The sequence below is a fragment of the Balaenoptera physalus genome, assembly GCF_965194825.1.
Source record: "Balaenoptera physalus genome assembly, chromosome: 5".
Lineage (NCBI taxonomy): Eukaryota > Metazoa > Chordata > Mammalia > Artiodactyla > Balaenopteridae > Balaenoptera > Balaenoptera physalus.
This window is the reverse complement of record NC_138884.1, coordinates 132073597-132091513: the sequence shown is the minus strand read 5'-3', so window position 1 is coordinate 132091513 and position 17917 is coordinate 132073597. Positions and strand designations below refer to the sequence as shown.

At 36.4% G+C, this 17917-nt stretch overlaps 1 protein-coding gene across 11 annotated transcripts in view; it reads left to right on the top strand.

The window, feature by feature from the left end:
• Positions 1-17917, top strand: part of NUDT6 (nudix hydrolase 6) — a 43634-nt gene that overhangs the window by 2296 nt on the left and 23421 nt on the right. For 8 of the 11 annotated variants that reach the window (XM_082462969.1, XM_082462967.1, XM_082462968.1 and 5 more), the window contains exons 2-3: positions 2016-2219; positions 6558-6613. In XM_082462969.1, coding sequence (XP_082319095.1) covers positions 2016-2219; positions 6558-6613 — 260 coding nt within the window. The remainder of the gene's footprint in view (positions 1-2015; positions 2220-6557; positions 6614-17917) is intronic. The other 3 variants (XM_082462964.1, XM_082462963.1, XM_082462972.1) reach the window with 1 other exon arrangement.

Genomic DNA, 17917 nt, shown 5'->3' with positions numbered 1-17917 from the left:
TCACATTTGGAAATCACGTGAGGAAAGCTAATTGTCAAAGTGGTGGTATGTGAGCTCACTTTGAGGGATGGATCTGAGCTGAGGGATGAGGGAAAGATGAGGAAAAAGCATTAAAGTTTATTAGTGAAAACGAGAAAAAAGAAAACATTTTAAAAAGGATTCTTAGGCTTTGAGCATTGGAGCCAGAAAAATGCCTGTAAGCGAAACTAAGGTGGCTGGTGTAGGAATCAGTTTTGAATATAGGTGTGAAGTTTGAGGCGGCAGCCTTCAGAAGATGCGAGCAGCTAAAGAGCAGAAAAGTTCAGTGTTCAGTGAGGTCAGGACTAGGCAGCCGCCCTTGTACAGTTGTTAGCTGAAGCAGTAGCAGTGGACAGATTCTCCAAGCCAGAGTGTAAAGATAAAAAATAGGAAACAAGTGACTCTCCTTGTAGAACTTCAGCTTTTTCGTTTGATTGGAATGACTGGGAAGGAGGACACGGGAACTTTCTGGGGTGATAGAAATGTTCTATAATCTTGAGTGTGGGTGGCACAGATGTATGCATAGGTCAAAACTCATCAAATGTTCACTTAAGGTTTGTGCATTTCCCTTTATGTAATTCTATGTCAGTTTTTAAAAAGATTTAATCAGAGAAGGATTGATGTGAGAAGGATCTGAAGGGGCGCCACAGCCCCAAATCAAAACGTCCGTTAAATTAAGGCTCCCACATTGTCTGTCACTGTGTTCGGCACCCTGACTTCAAAAAGGTAGAGAAAGATGGTCCTTAACCAGGAGATGCTTACTGCGGAGGCCATAGAAGAGGGGGGAAAGGAATCTAACCATTAAATAAATAATCAAGTCTTTCCCCCTCTCTCCACACACACTTTACAGGATTATTGTAAAGATCGCGATGGTGGATGGAGAAAGTGATCTGAAAAGTTTTTCTAAAACTGTGGAAGTATTCATTTCTTCACCTATAAATTAGGGGTGATGATACCTGTCTTTCATGTTGTGAGAACTTAAACAGTGTATCTGAAATGTCTGGAATTTAGTAAGGGCCATGTAAATGATAGCATCTTTTTTCCCCTGGCTCAATCTCAGGTAATAAAGTAAGAGAGTTTAAAGTCAAAGACCGAAAATCTATTTTAATGTTTGTCATGGTATAATTTGTAATAAAGGAAAGTTAGAAACAATCTACATGTCCAAAAGTAGGAGGTCAGTTAAGTAGTTTATGGTATACCTATATGAGGAAAATTACACAGTCATTAAAAATGTGTCATTAAAAATTCATTAAAGAATTTTAATGGCATAGCAAAACGTTTATAATATGTAGTAAAAAAAAGTTGTAAATTATATATGGTATGTCAATTCCAAAATTATATTCATGCAAAAAATGTGGATTTTAAATTTATCTGTGTGCTAATGTGAAGTTTTGATTTCTTCATTGTACTTTATTTTGAAAATTTTCTAGAACTACCATACATTACTTAACAACAAAGTTACATTTTTCACCTTGAAATGTATAAACCAAAAATATATATATGTGTGTACACACACACACATATATATATGAGAGGACTTTTAAAGGAAGAGTAAATAAAAGCCCATAATAGTCATTTATAAAGATGAAAACCAAGATTGTTAAAAGGAACAACAATGAAACGGTGTTTTATTTAAATCAGTTTATTTGTTCATTGTAATACAATTATTGAGCACCAATTATGTGCCAGGTACTGTGTCAGGTGATATATAAAGATCATCACTATATTGACTTTATTTTCAAGGAATTCAGTCTGGTGGAAAAATCATATATAATTATAATAAAACGTGGTAGTTTACGTGCTGCTGATGTATGTGAACAGTACATTTTGCGATTCCCCCGTGCCGCCCGCCCCCCGCCCCCAAAGAGAGCTAACTAGTAAGGGAAGTGGAGCTTAAACTTGGCTTCCTGGAGGAGGTGACACCCAGAAATGAGTTTTACTTTATTCCACTCCTCTCACTGTTAAATATTTACAGATGTTTATCTTCTGCATTTTAGCTGCAATACAGAAATGGAGATCAGAAGGTAGAGTAGCAGTATGGCTGCACATTCCCATCCTCCAAAGTCGATTCATTGCCCCTGCCGCTTCCCTGGGCTTCTGCTTTCACCACGCAGAATCGGACTCATCCACGCTGACTCTGTGGCTGGGAGAGGGGCCCAGCAGATTACCAGGATATGCTACACATCAAGTGGGAGTTGCAGGTCTGTTTCAAACTAATGTTAATCACAATTAACTTTTTAAAGGTTCACCCAGTTTCTTCTTACAGATGAGCCAGTAGTTGGTTCATGTGGAATGAATAAGTTGATTAAATGATTGTCCTCCTTGGAACTGCAGCTAGTATTGATTCTTTAAATAGATGAAGTTTGCCTTACGAATCAGCAGAGGGCAGCACAGAGAACAAGCAAGTTTAGTTTTCCAAAGGATATGTTTGAACATGTTTTACAGGGATATGTGAACTTCACTACTGAAATAGTAACAATGAATTGGGATCAGGGAATAGGTTCATTTCATTATGGTAAAACATATTAGTACTAATTATGTGATTTAGTAAAATAAAAGATAACTTTTAAGTTGAATTTAAGGCAAAGCAAACCAGTTTTTCAGTGATTTGAACATTACTTCTTAGAGACATTTACATTAAGTCATTGTGCCAAACAGTTGTTTTAAAATAGCATAATTTAAATACAGAATTTTGAAGTCACTGGTTAGCTTCAGAGACAGTCTTGAGAGAAGACTTGCTTTAGGTGAAGACAGGAGTTCTCACGTTGTAGAGAGTGCATCAGAATCACCGGGAGGGCTTGTTAAAACAGATTGCTGGGCCCCAGCCCCAAGAGTTTCTAATTCAGTTGGTCTTGGGTGGGGCCTGAGAATTGCTTTTTCTAATAAGTGCTCTGCTGCTACAGCTCTAGTGTTGATGCTGGTCCTAGGACTACCCTTTGAGAACCAGGGTTAAGAAAACTAGATTTCCAAAAAAACAAAAATAGGAAAGACTCCTTATGATTTACTATGAATTAAAGCAGTAATATGTATTATTAGTAATTTATTAATAATAGTATTATTTGCCTTTATATAATTTACAAGAGTTTTTAAAGGTAGTTTGCATCTTTGAAGTCTTTTAAAGGAGTTGTTCAAGGATTTCTAATGTTTTCTCTGTCCACGGTCTCACTCCCCTCTAGCAAGTAGAGGCAATTCAGCAACTTCCCATTCAGCTCTACTTCAAAACACCACTTGAAAATTTGATGGCAGCCTCACACTTTGTGGGAAAGACATAGAGATAATTATCAATTCATTGGTACAGACTTGCAAAGCAGAGTTTCCAGTTAGTACTACAAAATTGGTAATATATGCGTAAAGAGTATCCTATGAAGAACTTGTTTATAACCAAGTACAGTATGGTATATTAGAGTTAAGACATGCCACAGGAGTTCAGGGAATGAGAGGTCGGAAACTTGATGAGAGTCTTGAAGGCCAGCTAGGATTTGAAGTGGCTGTTGGGATCAGGAGGTGGTGTAAGGAATTCTTCTGGGAAGGTACAGAGTTTTTAGGTGAAGAGAAGATAGCTGACACTTGTTTATAAGCTGCAGAAGGCGTAGCTGGTGAAGGGAGTCACAGCCCGCCACCCCAAGCCCCAAGTGCCCCTTTGGCATGTTGAGCATTTTGAGCTGAAGACAATTGAGAAGCAGCAGGAGGGGCTCTCTGCCTGCCCCGTTCTGCCTAAAGCAGGGTATAAATTTCTTCTACCACGAAGAGGAGAACATTCTTGTCACCGGAGCCGGGGAGTTGGCACAGAGATGAATCTGTGCAAACCTCGTGAAAACAGCCATTATATTCTGTTAGTTCCGCATATAGTTCCTAGTCACTTTTTCACAGTTTACCTTCCTTAGCCCACACCCCTTTTCCTCTTGTCTTGTCATTTCTGCACAATTTATCCCTCTTTCTTAAAATGGAACATAAGCCCCTGGGTCTAACACTTTGGGGGGATCTTCACTTCTTTCTATGAAGTTCTCCACCCCTACTCAGGCCATGTACAATTATTAACATCAAATAAAATTTATATACTTCTTATCCATTTATCTGTACTTTGTCAGTTCAACTCACAGGTCCCAGACCCAGAACCTAAGTGGGTAGAGGAAAAAAATCTTTCCTCCCCTACACTGGAATGGAGTGAGCTATGGCTCTCTTTCTGTTCTTCAGGCAGCAACCTTTTATCTGCCTCAGAGCCTTTAAACCTACTGGCTCCTCTTCCTGCAGTGCTCTTCCCCAGGGCTTTGTTTATCGAGCTCTTTAAGAGCTGAAACATCTCCTCAGAAAAGCTCCTGACCTTACTGCATAAATTAGTGTTCCCACCTGCCAGTCCCATCATCCTTTGTCCCTTTATCCTCTGTTTTTCTTTATAGTACTTATCACAGTCTGAAGTTGTGTCATATACTTAATTGACCCACAATAAACTCCACAAAGGCAGGTATTTTATCTGTCTTGTTTACCATTTTATCCTCAGGCTAAACACAGTGTCTGGTATAAAGTAGGTGCTCAATAAATATTTCTCAAATGAATGGTTGGGTAGATCTTCAGTTGGCAATGTCAGCCCTCTGAAAAGGCAGTTGTAGTGTGGTGAAGGGGCAGTGTCGCACAGTGAGAATACCTGCTTGGGACCCAGACAGGACGTCAGTTTTAGGGCTGTGTGAACTTGGGTACTCAAAATTATACCACTCACAGGATTATTATGAGGAATAGCTGAGATAATGCACCTAAGGCACTTAGTACAGTACCTGACTAATCATAATATAATAATAACCTCTATTTAATCCCTGATCTCTTTGGGTTTATTTAACTTTTATGTTGTGACCAACAGGGGTCGCTCACATTGTGTTTAGCAGTGCTGATTTTGGCTCATGTTGATAGTGAATTAGGAAAAAGTTCAATTTGAACAATCACAAATTATTAAAATTTAAGAATAGGTTTTCTTGGCATTCCATCCCTTGTAAAGTCCAATTAAATTACAGTTTATATTTTCTAATAGAATCTAACATTAAATTATATCTCACTTTGTGGTTTTCCTTCTTGGCTTTGAAATACTAAAATGTGGTGTTTTAATTTCAGAGAATATTGTTCTTCCTTGTGTTGCATGTATCTATTCCCTACTATATTTTACCTTTACATAGTACTTATCACCTTCTCATGTTCTATGTAATTAATTTTTTATTTATTTGTCACCTCCTCAAACACACACCAGAACACGAACCCCAATAACAATGGGGAATTTTGTTTTGTTCACCACTATATCCCTAGCACCTAGAAAAGTACCTGACACATAATAGGATCTCAATTAATATGCTATACATAAAACCTATATGTATTGTATATAGGAGCTCAGTTAATATTAAAAGAATGGATGAATAAGTGGAAAATATGTTTTTAACTGTATCTTCCCACATTATGTAAATACAAATAATTTTAAAATTATAGCATTTAAAGGAACCTAATACAAATCATTAGTGTCATTTGTATTTTTGACCTAGGATTACCCAAAGAGAGAAAAAAACTTATTTTTGAGTCCCTAACATCTAGTAAAATGCCTAGTACACTGGGCAATGTATATGATGAATGAATAAATGAAAGCAATGGACTAGAACTTAAATATAAATATTCCAAAGCAATATATTGGTAAGTTATAACATTGTGTACATAACATGGTAAGGAAATTTAAGTGCTTTAAGGAGGAGGTCTTGAACCGAACATTGAGATATTTGAGATTTGGATCGTCAGGGAGCACAACCCGTGTTTATACACAGTGATTCAAGGAATAAAAATGAGAATGGAAAAGTCAATTCATTGATTCAATAAATCTCTTTAGGCATTTAAAATTGGACACTAATAGATGATCTCACTTGCAAAACAGAAATAGAGACGCAGACATAGAGAACAAACATATAGACACCAAAGGAGGAAGCGGGGGGTGGGGGGTGGGATGAATTGGGAGATTGGGACTGACACATATACACCATTGATACTAGCATAAAAATAGATAACTAATGAGAACCTACTGTATAACACAGGGAACTCTACTCAGTGCTCTGTGGTGACCTAAATGGGAAGGAAATCCAAAAAAAGGGGATATGTGTATACATATAGCTGATTCATTTTGCTGTACAGTAGAAACTAACACAACATTGTAAAGCAACTACAATAAAACTTAATTTTAAAAAAATAAAATTGGACGCTAAAGTAAATGCTAAAAAAGGATAGATTAATTTATTTATACCGTCAGGAATAGATGATCTAGAGAAGGAGATGCAAATGATTATCCTACGAGTTAGCATATGCTAGAACCATCACTGGTACTCTAAGTTGTTAAAAGAACCTAGATAACTGAGCAACTGATTTCTTGCTGGAGAAATTTACAACTCTTCATGAATGAGGTGGTTATTTGAACTAGGCCTTCAGGGATGGGTAGGATTTTGATGACCACAGGTAATAGTGTGGGAGTAGTCTGAGGTGAATGAAATTCATATTTCTCAATTATCTTCCCCCCCCAACAGGAGCTGTATTTGATGAAAATACTAGAAAAATATTGGTTGTACAAGATCGAAGTAAAGTAAGTTGTTTCTGCTTTATAAATTGCTTTCTAAATGTTTAGTTCTATCTAGAGAAAAAGTGTAGAAATTTTGATATGCTCAAAGAATTATAGAAAGATATTGTTTTAATTTACTCTGATCAATATTTTTTTATTGACATATGCTTGATTTACAATGTTGTGGTAATTTTTGCTGTACAGCAAAGTGATTCAGTCATATATATATATATATATATATATATATATATATATATATATATATATATTCTTTTTTTAAATATTGTTTTCCATTATGGTTTATCATAGGATATTGAGTATAGTTCGCTATGCTATACATTAGGACCTTGTTGTTTATCCCCTGTACATATAAAGCTTACATCTGTTAACCCCAACCTCCCACTCCATCTCTCCCCCAACCCTTTCCCCCTTGGCAACCACCAGTCTGTTCTTTATGTTCGTGAGTCTGTTTCTGTTTCATAGACAGGTTCATTTGTGTCATATTTTAGATTCCACATATAAGTGATATCGTATGATATTTATCTTTCTCTTTCTGACTTACTTAGTATGATAATCCGTAATTGCATCCGTGTTGCTGCAAATGGCATTGTTGTGTTCTTTTTTATGGCTGAGTAGTATTCTATTGTATATATGTACCACATCTTCTTTATCCATTCATCTGTCAATGGACATTTAGGTTGTTTCCTAGTCTTGGCTGTTGTGAATAGTGGTGCTATGGTATGAGGGAGTGTTCTAATTTCATTGATTTACATGTGGCTGTCCTACTTTGCCAACATCATTTGCTGAAGAGACTGTCTTTTTCCCATTGTATATTCTTGCCTTCTTTATCAAAGATTAATTGACCGTAGGTATGTGGGTTTATTTCTGGGCTCTCTATTCTGTTCCATATTTCTGTTTTTGTGCCAATACCATGCTGTTTTGATGACTATAGCTTTGTAGTATTGTCCGAAGTCTGGCAGGGTTATACCTCCTGCTTTGTTCTTTTTCCTGAGGATTGCATTGGCAGTTCTGGGTCTTTTATGGTTCCATATGAATTTTGGGATTTTTCTGGTTCTGTGACAAATGTCATGGGTAATTTGATATGGATCGTATTAAATCTGTAGATCGCTTTGGGTAGTATGGCCATTTTAACAATATTAATTCTTCCAATCCAAGAACATGGGATATCTTAGAAAGATATTTTTAAAGTCATTTCTAAGGAGTTGTTGATCATTTGGATACTTATTTAATCCAAAAAACACTTATCCAGGCCTTAAAAATGTCAGAGTAACCTCAGTATTCCTAAGTATTATTTTATGATTCCAAAAAAATTATAAATGGCTGTATTTAATTAGGAAGACAAACTGTGTTTCTAACAAACTGTTAAGATATTATTCCACTCATTCAATATTCATTAAGCTCCTACTGTGAGCTAGGTGCGAAGAATACAAAGATTAATAAGACCATATCCCTGATGTCCTGTAGCTTACTATCCATTTGGGAGAGCAGTCATATAACAGATTGTTAACAATTAACTTTGCCTTTAAAAAGCCCCTAAAGACTTCTCCTTGGAAGTAACATTTAAACTGGGTCTTGAAGAATGAGTAGGAGATTCGAGGCAAAACAAAAACAAAGCAAAACAAAACAAAAACCAGGGTGGGGAAGGGAGGTGGGGTAGAAAAACAGACTGAGAAAATTAGAATTGCATATATAAAGGCACAGAGTTCAGAAAGGGGCTGACATGGTGTCTTAGTCCATTCACGTTGCCATAACAAAAATACCATAGACTGGATAGCTTAAACAACAAAACATTTTTTTTTCCTAATTTTTATTTTATTTTGGAGTATAGTTGATTAACAATGTTGTGTTAGTTTTAGGTGTACAGCCAAGTGATTCAGTTATACATATACATGTATCTATTCTTTTTCAAATTCTTTTCCCATTTAAGTTATTAAAGAATATTGAGCAGAGTTCCCTGTGCTATACAGTAGGTCCCTGGTGATTATTTTATATATAGTGGTGTGTATATGTTAATCCAAAACTTCTAATTTATCCCTCCCCACCGCATTTCCCCCACCTGGCAACCACAAGTCTGCTTTCAAAGTCTGTGATTCTGTTTCTGTTTTGCAAATAAGTTCATTTGTCTCTTTTTTTTTTTTAACATTTCACACATAAGTGACATCATATGATATTGTCTTTGTCTGACTTCATTTAGTATGATAATGTCTAGGTCCATCCATGTTGCTGCAAATGGCATTATTTCATTCTTTTTTTATGGCTGAGTAATAGTCATTGTATATATATATACCACATCTTCTTTATCTGTTCATCTGTCCCTGGAAATTTAGGTTGCTTTCATGTCTTGGTTATTGTAAATAGCGTTGCAATGAACACTGGGTTGTATGTATCTTTTCGAATCATGCTTTTCTTTGGATATATGCCCAGGAGTGGATTGCTGGATCATGTGGTAATTCTATATTTAGTTTTTTAAGGAACCTCCATAGTGTTCTCTATAGTGACCGTACCAACTTACATTTCCAGCAACAGTGTAGGAGGGTTCTCTTTTCTCCACACCCTCTCCAGCATTTATTGTTTGTAGACTTCTTGATGATGGCCATCCTGACCGGTGTGAGGTGATACCTCATTGTAGTTTTGATTTGCATTTCTCTAAAAATTAGTGATGTTGATCATCTTTTCATGTGTTTGTTGGCCATCTATCTTCTTTGGAGAACTATTTAGGTCTTCTGCCGATTTTTTCATTGGGTTGTTTGGGGGTTTTTTTGATATTGAGCTGCATGAGCTGTTTGTATATTTTGGAGGTTAATCCCTTGTTGGTAGCTTCATTTGCAAATATTTTCTCCCATTCTGAGGGTTGTCTTTTCGTCTTGCTTATGGTTTCCTTTGCTATGCAAAAGCTTTTAAGTTTAATTATGTCTCATTTGTTTATTTTTTATTTTCATTACTCTAGGAGGTGGGTCAGAAAAGATCTTGCTGAGATTTATGTCAAAGAGTGTTCTGCCTATGTTTTCCTCTAAGAGTTTTATAATGTCCAGCCTTGCATTTAGGTCTTTAATCCATTTTGAGTCTATTTTTGTGTATGGTGTTAGGGAGTGTTCTAATTTCATTCTTTTACATGTAGCTGTCCAGTTTTCCCAGCACCACTTATTGAAGAGACTGTCTTTTCTCCACTGCATATTCTTGCCTCCTTTGTCATAGATTAGGTGACCATAGGTGGGTGGGTTTATCTCTGGGCTTTCTATCCTGTTCCATTGATGTATATTTCTCTTTTTGTGCCAGTACCATATTGTCTTGATTACTGTAGCTTTGTAGTATAGTCTGAAGTCAGGAAGCCTGATTCCTCTCAGCTCCGTTTTTCTTTCTCAAGATTGCTTTGGCTCTTCAGGGTCTTCTGTGTTTCATACAAATTGTAAAATTTTTTATTCTAGTTTTGTGAAAAATGCCACTGGTAATTTGATAGGGATTGCATTGAATCTGTAGATTGCTTTGGGTAGTATAGTCATTTTCACAATATTGATTCTTCCAATCCAAGAACATGGTATGTCTCTCCATCTGTTTGTGTCATCTTCCATTTCTTTCATCAACATATTACAGTTTTCAGAGTACAGGTCTTTTGCCTCAGATTTTTCTTGTTCCCTGAAATAAGCTTGTATCAGTATAAACTTCCCTCTTAGAACTGCTTTTGCTGCATCCCAAAGGTTTTGGATTGTCGTGTTTTTGTTGGTAGGTATTTTATTCTTTTTGATGTGATGGTAAATGGGATTGTTTCTTTAATTTCTCTTTCTGATCTTTCATTGTTAGTGTATAGGAATGCAAGAGATTTCTGTGTGTTAATTTTGTATCCTGCACTTTACTGAATTCATTGATGAACTCTATTAGTTTTCTGGTAGCATCTTTAGGATTTCCTATGTATAATCTCATGTCATCTGCAAACAGTGGTAGTCCTACTTCTCCAATTTGGATCCCTTTTATATCTTTCTCTTCTCTGATTGCTGTAACTAGGACTTCCAAAATTATGTTGAATAAAAATGGTGAGAGTATACATCCTTGTCTTGTTCCTGATCTTAGAGGAAATGCTTTCAGCTTTTCACCACTGAGAATGATGTTAGCTGTAGGTTTGTCATATGTAGCTTTTATTATGTTGAGGTAGGTTACCTCTGTGCCCACTTTCTTGATAGTTTTTATCATAAATCAGTGTTCAATTTTGTCAAAAGCTTTTTGTGCATCTATTGAGATGATCATAGGGTTTTTTTATTTCTATTCTTCAGTTTCTTAATGTTGTTTATCACACTGATTGACTTGCAGATATTTAAGAATCCTTGCATCCCTGGAATAAATCCCACTTGATCATGGTGTATGATTCTTCTAATGTATTGTTGGATTCAGTTTGCTAGCATTTGATTGAGGATTTTTGTGTCTATGTTCATCAGTGATATTGGCCTGTAAATTTTTTTGTGTGTGTGTGGTATCTTTGTCTGGTTTTGGCCTCATGGAATGAATTTAGGAATGTTCCTTCCTCTGCAATTTTTTGGAAGAGTTTCAGAAGGAGAGGTGTTAACTCTTCTGTATATGTTTGGTAGAATTCGCCTATGAAGCCACCTGGTCCTGGACGTTTGTTTGGTGGGGGTTTTTTAATCACAGCTTCAATTTCAGTATTTGTGATTGGTCTGTTCATATTTTCTATTTCTTCCTGGTTCAGTCTTGGGAGATTGGACCTTTCTTAGAATTTGTCCATTTTATTGGCATATAGTTGCTTTTAGTAGTCTCATATGATCTCATGTATTTCTGTGGTGTCCATTGTAACTTCTCCTTTTTTATTTCTAATTTTATTGATTTGAGTTGTCTCCCTTTTTTTCTTGATGAGTCTGGCAAAAGATTTATCAGTTTTGTTTATCTTTTCACAGAACCGTCTTTTAGTTTTGATCTTTGCTGTTGTTTTCTTCATCTCTGTTTCATTTATTTCGGCTCTTATCCTTATGGTTTCTTTCCTTCAGCTAACTTGGGGTTTTGTTTGCTCGTCTTTCTCTAGTTGTTTTAGGTATAAGGTTAGGGTGTATATTTGAGATTTTTCTTGTTTCCTTAGATAAGCTTGTATCACTATAAACTTCCCTCTTAGAACTGCTTTTGCTGCGTCCCACAGGTTTTGGATCATTGTGTTTTCATTGTAATTTGTCTCTAGGTATTTTTTGATTTCCTCTTAGAATTCTTCAGTGGTCCATTGGCTGTTTAGTCACATATTGTTTAGTCTCCATATGTTTGTGTTTTTTACAGTTTTTTTCTTGTATGTGGTTTCTAATCTCAAAACGTTGTGGTTGGAAAAGGTGCTTGATATAATTTCAGTTTTCTTAAATTTACCAAGGCTTGATTTGTGGCCCAAGATGTGCTCTATCCAGGAGAATGTTCCATGTGCACTTGAGTAGAACGTGTATTCTGCTGCTTTCAGATGGAAAGCTCTGTAGATATCAATTAAGTCTATGTGGTCCAATGTGTTATTTAAGGTCTGTGTTTCCGTATTGATTTTCTGTCTGGATGATCTATCCATTGATGAAAGTGGGTTGTTAAAGTCCCCCACTATTATTATGCTACTGCCAATTTCTCCTTTTATGGCTGTTAACATTTGCCTCATATATTGAGTTCCTCTCTGTTGGGTGCATATGTATTTACAATTGTTATATTTTCTTATACTGATCCCTTGATCCTTATGTGGTATCCTTCTTTGACTCTTATAACCGTCTTTAAAGTCTGTTTTGTCTGATTTGAGTATTGTTGCTCCAGCTTTCTTTTGATTTCCATTTGCATGGAATACCTTTTTCCATCCCCTCACTTTCAGTCTGTATGAGTCCCTAGATCTGAAATGTGTCTCTTGTAGACTGCGTATATATGGGTCTTGTTTTTGTATCATTCAGCCAGTCTCCATCTTTTGGTTGGGCCATTTAATCCATTTACATTTAAGGTAATTACCGATACGTATGTTCTTATTGCCATTTTGTTAGTTGTTTTGGGTTTGTTTTTGTAGGGTTTTTTTTTCTTCCCTTCCTCTTTTGTTCTCTTGTGATTTGATGACTATCTTTTCTGTTGTGTTTGGATTGCTTTTTCTTTTTTGTGTGTGTATCTATTGCAGATTTTCGGTTTGCAGTTCCCATGAGGTTTTGATATAGCAGGCCATATATATATGAGATTGTTTTAAGTTGCTGGTCTCTTAATTTCCAAACCATTTCCAATATCCTCCATTTGTACTCTGCTTTGCTCACAGTTTCTGGTTTTCCTATCATATTTGTGTGTAGATGATTTCCAACCTTAACTGTATGTTTGCCTTTACCAGTGAGCTTTCTCATTCATAATTTTCTAGTTTCTAGTTGTGACCTTTTCTTTTCCGCCTAGAGAAGTTCCTTTACCATTTGTTGTAAAGCTAGTTTGGTGGTGCTGAATTCTCTTAGCTTTTGCTTGTCTGTAAAGGTTTTGATTTCTCCATCGAATCTGAGTGAGAGCCTTACTGGATACAGTATTCTTTGTTCTAGGTTTTTCCCTTTCATCTCTTTAATTATATCATGCCACTTCCTTCTTGCCTGAATAGTTACTGCTGAAAACTCAGCTGTTAACCTTATGGGGATTCCCTTGTATTTTATTTGATGCTTTCCTCCTTCACAGCTCCCTCCCTGGGGCTCAGGTCCCATCAGATTCCTTTCTCTCTCTTTTTTTCCTTTATTCTTTTGTCTTACTTGGTTATGTGGAAGTTTTCTTGCGCATTCTGCCAGCATTCACTAGATGTTCTGTGTGAATTGTTCCACGTGTCAATGTGTTTTTGATGTATTTGTGGGAGGAGGTAAACCTCTAATAGTTTTGTGTGGAGTCTTTAGGGTTTTCTATATGGAGTATCATGTCATCTGCGTATAAATACAATTTTGCCTCTTCACTTCTGGTTTGGATACTTTTTATTTCTTGTTTCATTGCTGTGGCTAGGACTGCCACTACTATATGTTGAATAGAAATGGTGAGAGTGGGCATCCTTATCTTGTTCCAGAATTTAGTGGGATGGCTTTCAGCTTTTCACCATTGAGTATTATGTTGGCTGTGGGTTTGTCTTAAGTGGCTTTTATTACAGAGATATTTTCCCTCTATACCCACTTTGTTGAGAGTGTTTATCATGAATGGATGTTGAATGTTGTTGAATGCTTTTTCCGCATCTGTTGAGATGACCATGTGGTTTTTGTCTTTCCTTTTGTTAATGTGGTGTATCACGTTGATTGATTTGCATATGTTGAACCATTCTTGCAACCCTGGAATTAATTCAACTTGATCATGGTGTTTGATCTTTGTATGTATCGTTGGATTCGGTTTTCTAGTATTTTGTTGAGGATTTTTGCATCTATGTTCATCAAAGATGTTGGCCTGTAATTTTCTTTTTTTGTAGTGTCTTTGTCTGGTTTTGGTATTATGGTGATGGTCACTTCATAGAATGAATTTGAGAGTGTTCCCTCCTCCTCAGTTTTTTGGAATAGTTTGAGAAGGATAGGTGTAAGTTCTTCTTTCTATGTTTGGTAGAATCCCCTAGCGAAGCCGTCCAGTCCTGGGTTATTGTTTGCAGTTTTTTTAATTACAGATTCTATTTCACATCTAGAGGTTAGTCTGTTCAAGTTATCTATTTCTTCTTGACTCAGTTTTGGCAGGCCATATGTTTCTAAAATTTGTCCCTTCTAGGTTGTTCAATTTGTTGGCATATAACTGTTCATAGGATTCTCTTAGGATTTTTTTTTCTTATTTCTGTGGTATCAGTTGTTATTTCTTCTCTTTCATTTCTTAATTTGTTTATTTGGGTCCTCTCTTTTTTTCTTGATGAACCTGCCTAGAGGTTTGTCAATTTTGTTTATCTTTTCAAAAATGCAGCTCTTGCCTTTATTGATCTTTTCTCTTGTTTTTTTGGATCTCTCTTCTGTTTCCTCTCTGATCTTTATTATTTTTTTCCTTCTGCTGACTTTGCTGACTTTGGATTTTGTGCATTCTTCTTTTTCTAAAATTCTTTCAGTTGGTAGGTTAGGTTGTTTATTTGAGATTTTTCTTGTTTCTTGAAGAAGTCCCCTATCACTATGAACTTCCCTCATAGAACTGCTTTTTCTGCATCCTATAGATTTTGTAAGGTTGTGTTTTTATTTTCATCTGTCTCAGGGTATTTTCTGATTTCCTCTTTGATTTCATTGTTGACCCATTGGTTTTTTAGTAGCATATTGTTTTGTCTCCATGTGTTCAGTCTTTTCCCAATTTTCTTTCTGTGGTTAATTTCTAGTTTCACGTAGTCAGAAAAGATGCTTGAGGTAAATTCTATCTTCGTAAATTTGTTGGGGCTTGTTTTGTGTCCTAGTATGTGTTTTATCCTAGAGAATGTTCCATGTGCACTTGAGAAGAATTTTTTTTTTTTTTTTTTTTGGATGTAGTGTCCTGTAAACATCAATTAAGTCCAACTGGTCTATTGTGTCATTTAGGACCTCTGTTGCTTTATTGATTTTCTGTCTGTAATATCTGTCTGTTGATATCAGTGGGGTGTTAAAGTCTCCTACCATTATTGTATTTCTGTCAGTTTCTCCCTTTATGTCTGTTACGTATTTGTTTTATATATTTAAGTGCTCTTATATTGGGTGCATATATGTTACAGTGTAATATCAGGTTTTTTGTATTGATCCCTTTCATCATTATAAAGTGTCCATCTTTGTCTTTCTTTGTAGACTTTTTTAAAAAGTCTGTTTTGTCCAATATGAGTATTGCTACTCCTGCTTTCTGGTTTCCATTTGCATGAAATATCTTTTTCCATCCCCTCACTTTGAATTTGTGTGCATATTTCACCCTGAAGTGAGTCTCTTGTCCACAGCATATTATAGGTTCTTTTTTTTTTTTTTTTTTAATCCAGTCTGTCACTCTGTGTCTTCTGATCAGAGCATTTAGTCCATTGACACATAAAGTAATTATTGATAGGTATGTACTTGTTGCCATTTAAAACCTTGTTTTCCAGTTGTTTTTGTAGCTCTTTTTTGGCTCATTTTTTCTTTTTGTTTTTCCTTTTGTGATTTGATGGTTTTCTTTTTTAGTTTGCTTGAGCTTCTTTCTTTTTAGTTTTTTTGAATCTATTGTATGTTTTTGATTTGTGGCTACCCTGGTTTACAAGTATGTTGACCCATAACTGTATCTACTTTAAATTGATAGTCATGCAAGTTCAAACACATTCTAAAAGATTTACATTTTTATACTCCCCTTCTCCACTTTTTGTGATTTTGATATCCTGTTTTGCATCTTCATGCTTACCCTTTTACTGTTTGTTGTAGTTATAATCACTTTTACAATTTTTTTATTGTTTTTTAAATCTGTGTGCTTGCTTATTTAAGTAATTTTCAATCCTTTCATATATTTGCCTATCCTATTGTGTTTTTCTTTTTTCTATAGGTTCTTGCTTCTTTTCTATTTAGAGAAGACCTTTCAGTATTTCTTTTAGGGTAGGTTTAGTATTGCTGAATTCTTTTAGTTTTTGCTTGTCTGAGAAATTCTTTTTCTCTCCTAAATGATAATCTTGCTGGGTAGAGTATCCTAGGTTGCAGGTTTTTCCCTTTCAGGTCTTTGAATATATCATGTCACACCCTTCTGGCCTGCAGAGTTTCTGCAGAGAAATCAGCTGATAGCCTTATGGGGTTCCCTTGTAACTGACTCTTTGTTTTTCTCCTGCTGCCTTAACTTTTGCCATTTTAATTATAATATGTCTTTGTGTGTGTTCATGTTGTTTGGGACCCTCTGTGTTTCCTGTACCTGGATATATGTTTCCTTCTTAAGGTTTGGAAAGTTTTCAGCCATAATTTCTTCAAATACATTTTTGATACCCTTTTTTCTCTTCTCTCCTTCTGTGCATAGGTTGGCACACTTTACATATCCCATAGATCTTGTATGTTGCTTTCATTTTTTTTCATTTGTCTTTCTGCTGTTCTGATTGGGTGATTGCCATTATTCTGTCTTCTAGATCACTTATTCCTTCTGTGTCATTTAGTGTGCTATTCATTGCTTCTAGATTGGTTTTTACCTCAGTAATCAAATTGTCTGTTTGATTGGTTCATTTTTATAGTTTATAGTTCCTTGTTACAGTGATCTGAATTTTATTAATAATCTTTTTTATTTTATTAATAAATAATGAATTTTTATTATTTTTATTTTATTAATAATCTTAGTAAATTTTATTTTATTAATAATCTGAATTTTATTAATAATCTTTTTTTTAACTTTATTTATTTTTGGCTGCATTGGGTCTTTGTTGCTGCGTGTGAGCTTTCTCTATTTGTGGTGAGCGGGGGCTACTCTTCGTTGCAGCGTGTGGGCTTCTCATTGTGGTGGCTTCTCTTGTTGCGGAGCATGGGCTCTAGGCACGTGGGCTTCAGCAGTTGTGTCACACGGGCTCAGTAGTTGTGGCACATGGGCTTAGTTGCTCCACAGCATGTGGGATCTTCCCAGACCGGGGATCAAACCCATTTCCCTTGCATTAGCAGGCAGATTCTTAACCACTGTGCCACCAGGGAAGTCCCAATAATCTTTCTTAAATCAGCATTTTTATTACTTCATTTTTGGACTCAGGGTCTAATAGACTGGTGAGGTCTGTTTCATTATTTGTTCTTTCAGGAGATTTCTCTTGTTCTTCTAATTGGGAGTAGTTCCTCTGTTTTTTAACTTTCTCTGTCTCCATGAATTTAGGAGAAACCATTATCTACTTTGGTCTTGAAGGGGTGTTTCCCTGTGTAGACCGTGTGAGTCTGTTATTTTTGGTGCAAGGGCTTGTTTTGGTATAGATCAGCCACTTCTTTCTTCAGAGTGTGCTGGCTCTTATCCCATTGATAGGGGTTATAATAGGTGTTGTGGTGTGCAGAACCTGTGCTAGATGAGGGGCAGGGCCTCCTCTTTGCTCCATGGCTGTCACCACCCTGTTGGGGGCAGTGTCTGCTCCCCAGTTGTTGAAGAAGCCCTAATGGTTGAGTGCAGTTAGGTTCAGTTGCCCTTGAGTGCATGCTCTGCCCCAAAGGAGGTGACCGCAGAAGCATATAAGGTCTGTGTAGTCACAGCGAACCTATGCACTTGTAGTTGCCCATGGTTTCGCCCAGAAGCAGCCCGTGGTCTCGTCCCTTTCTCTGTTGTGTTCATCCCAGACCTAGTGCTAGGCTGTGGTGCGGAGTAGGCTGGGGCTGGAGGCTGTGACTGCAGGAATTGAGGTTGCTGTGCTGCACCTGGGACCCGGGCAGCCTCTGTGGTAGACCTCTACCAGGACCTGTCGGCCCCACGTCCAGCTCCACA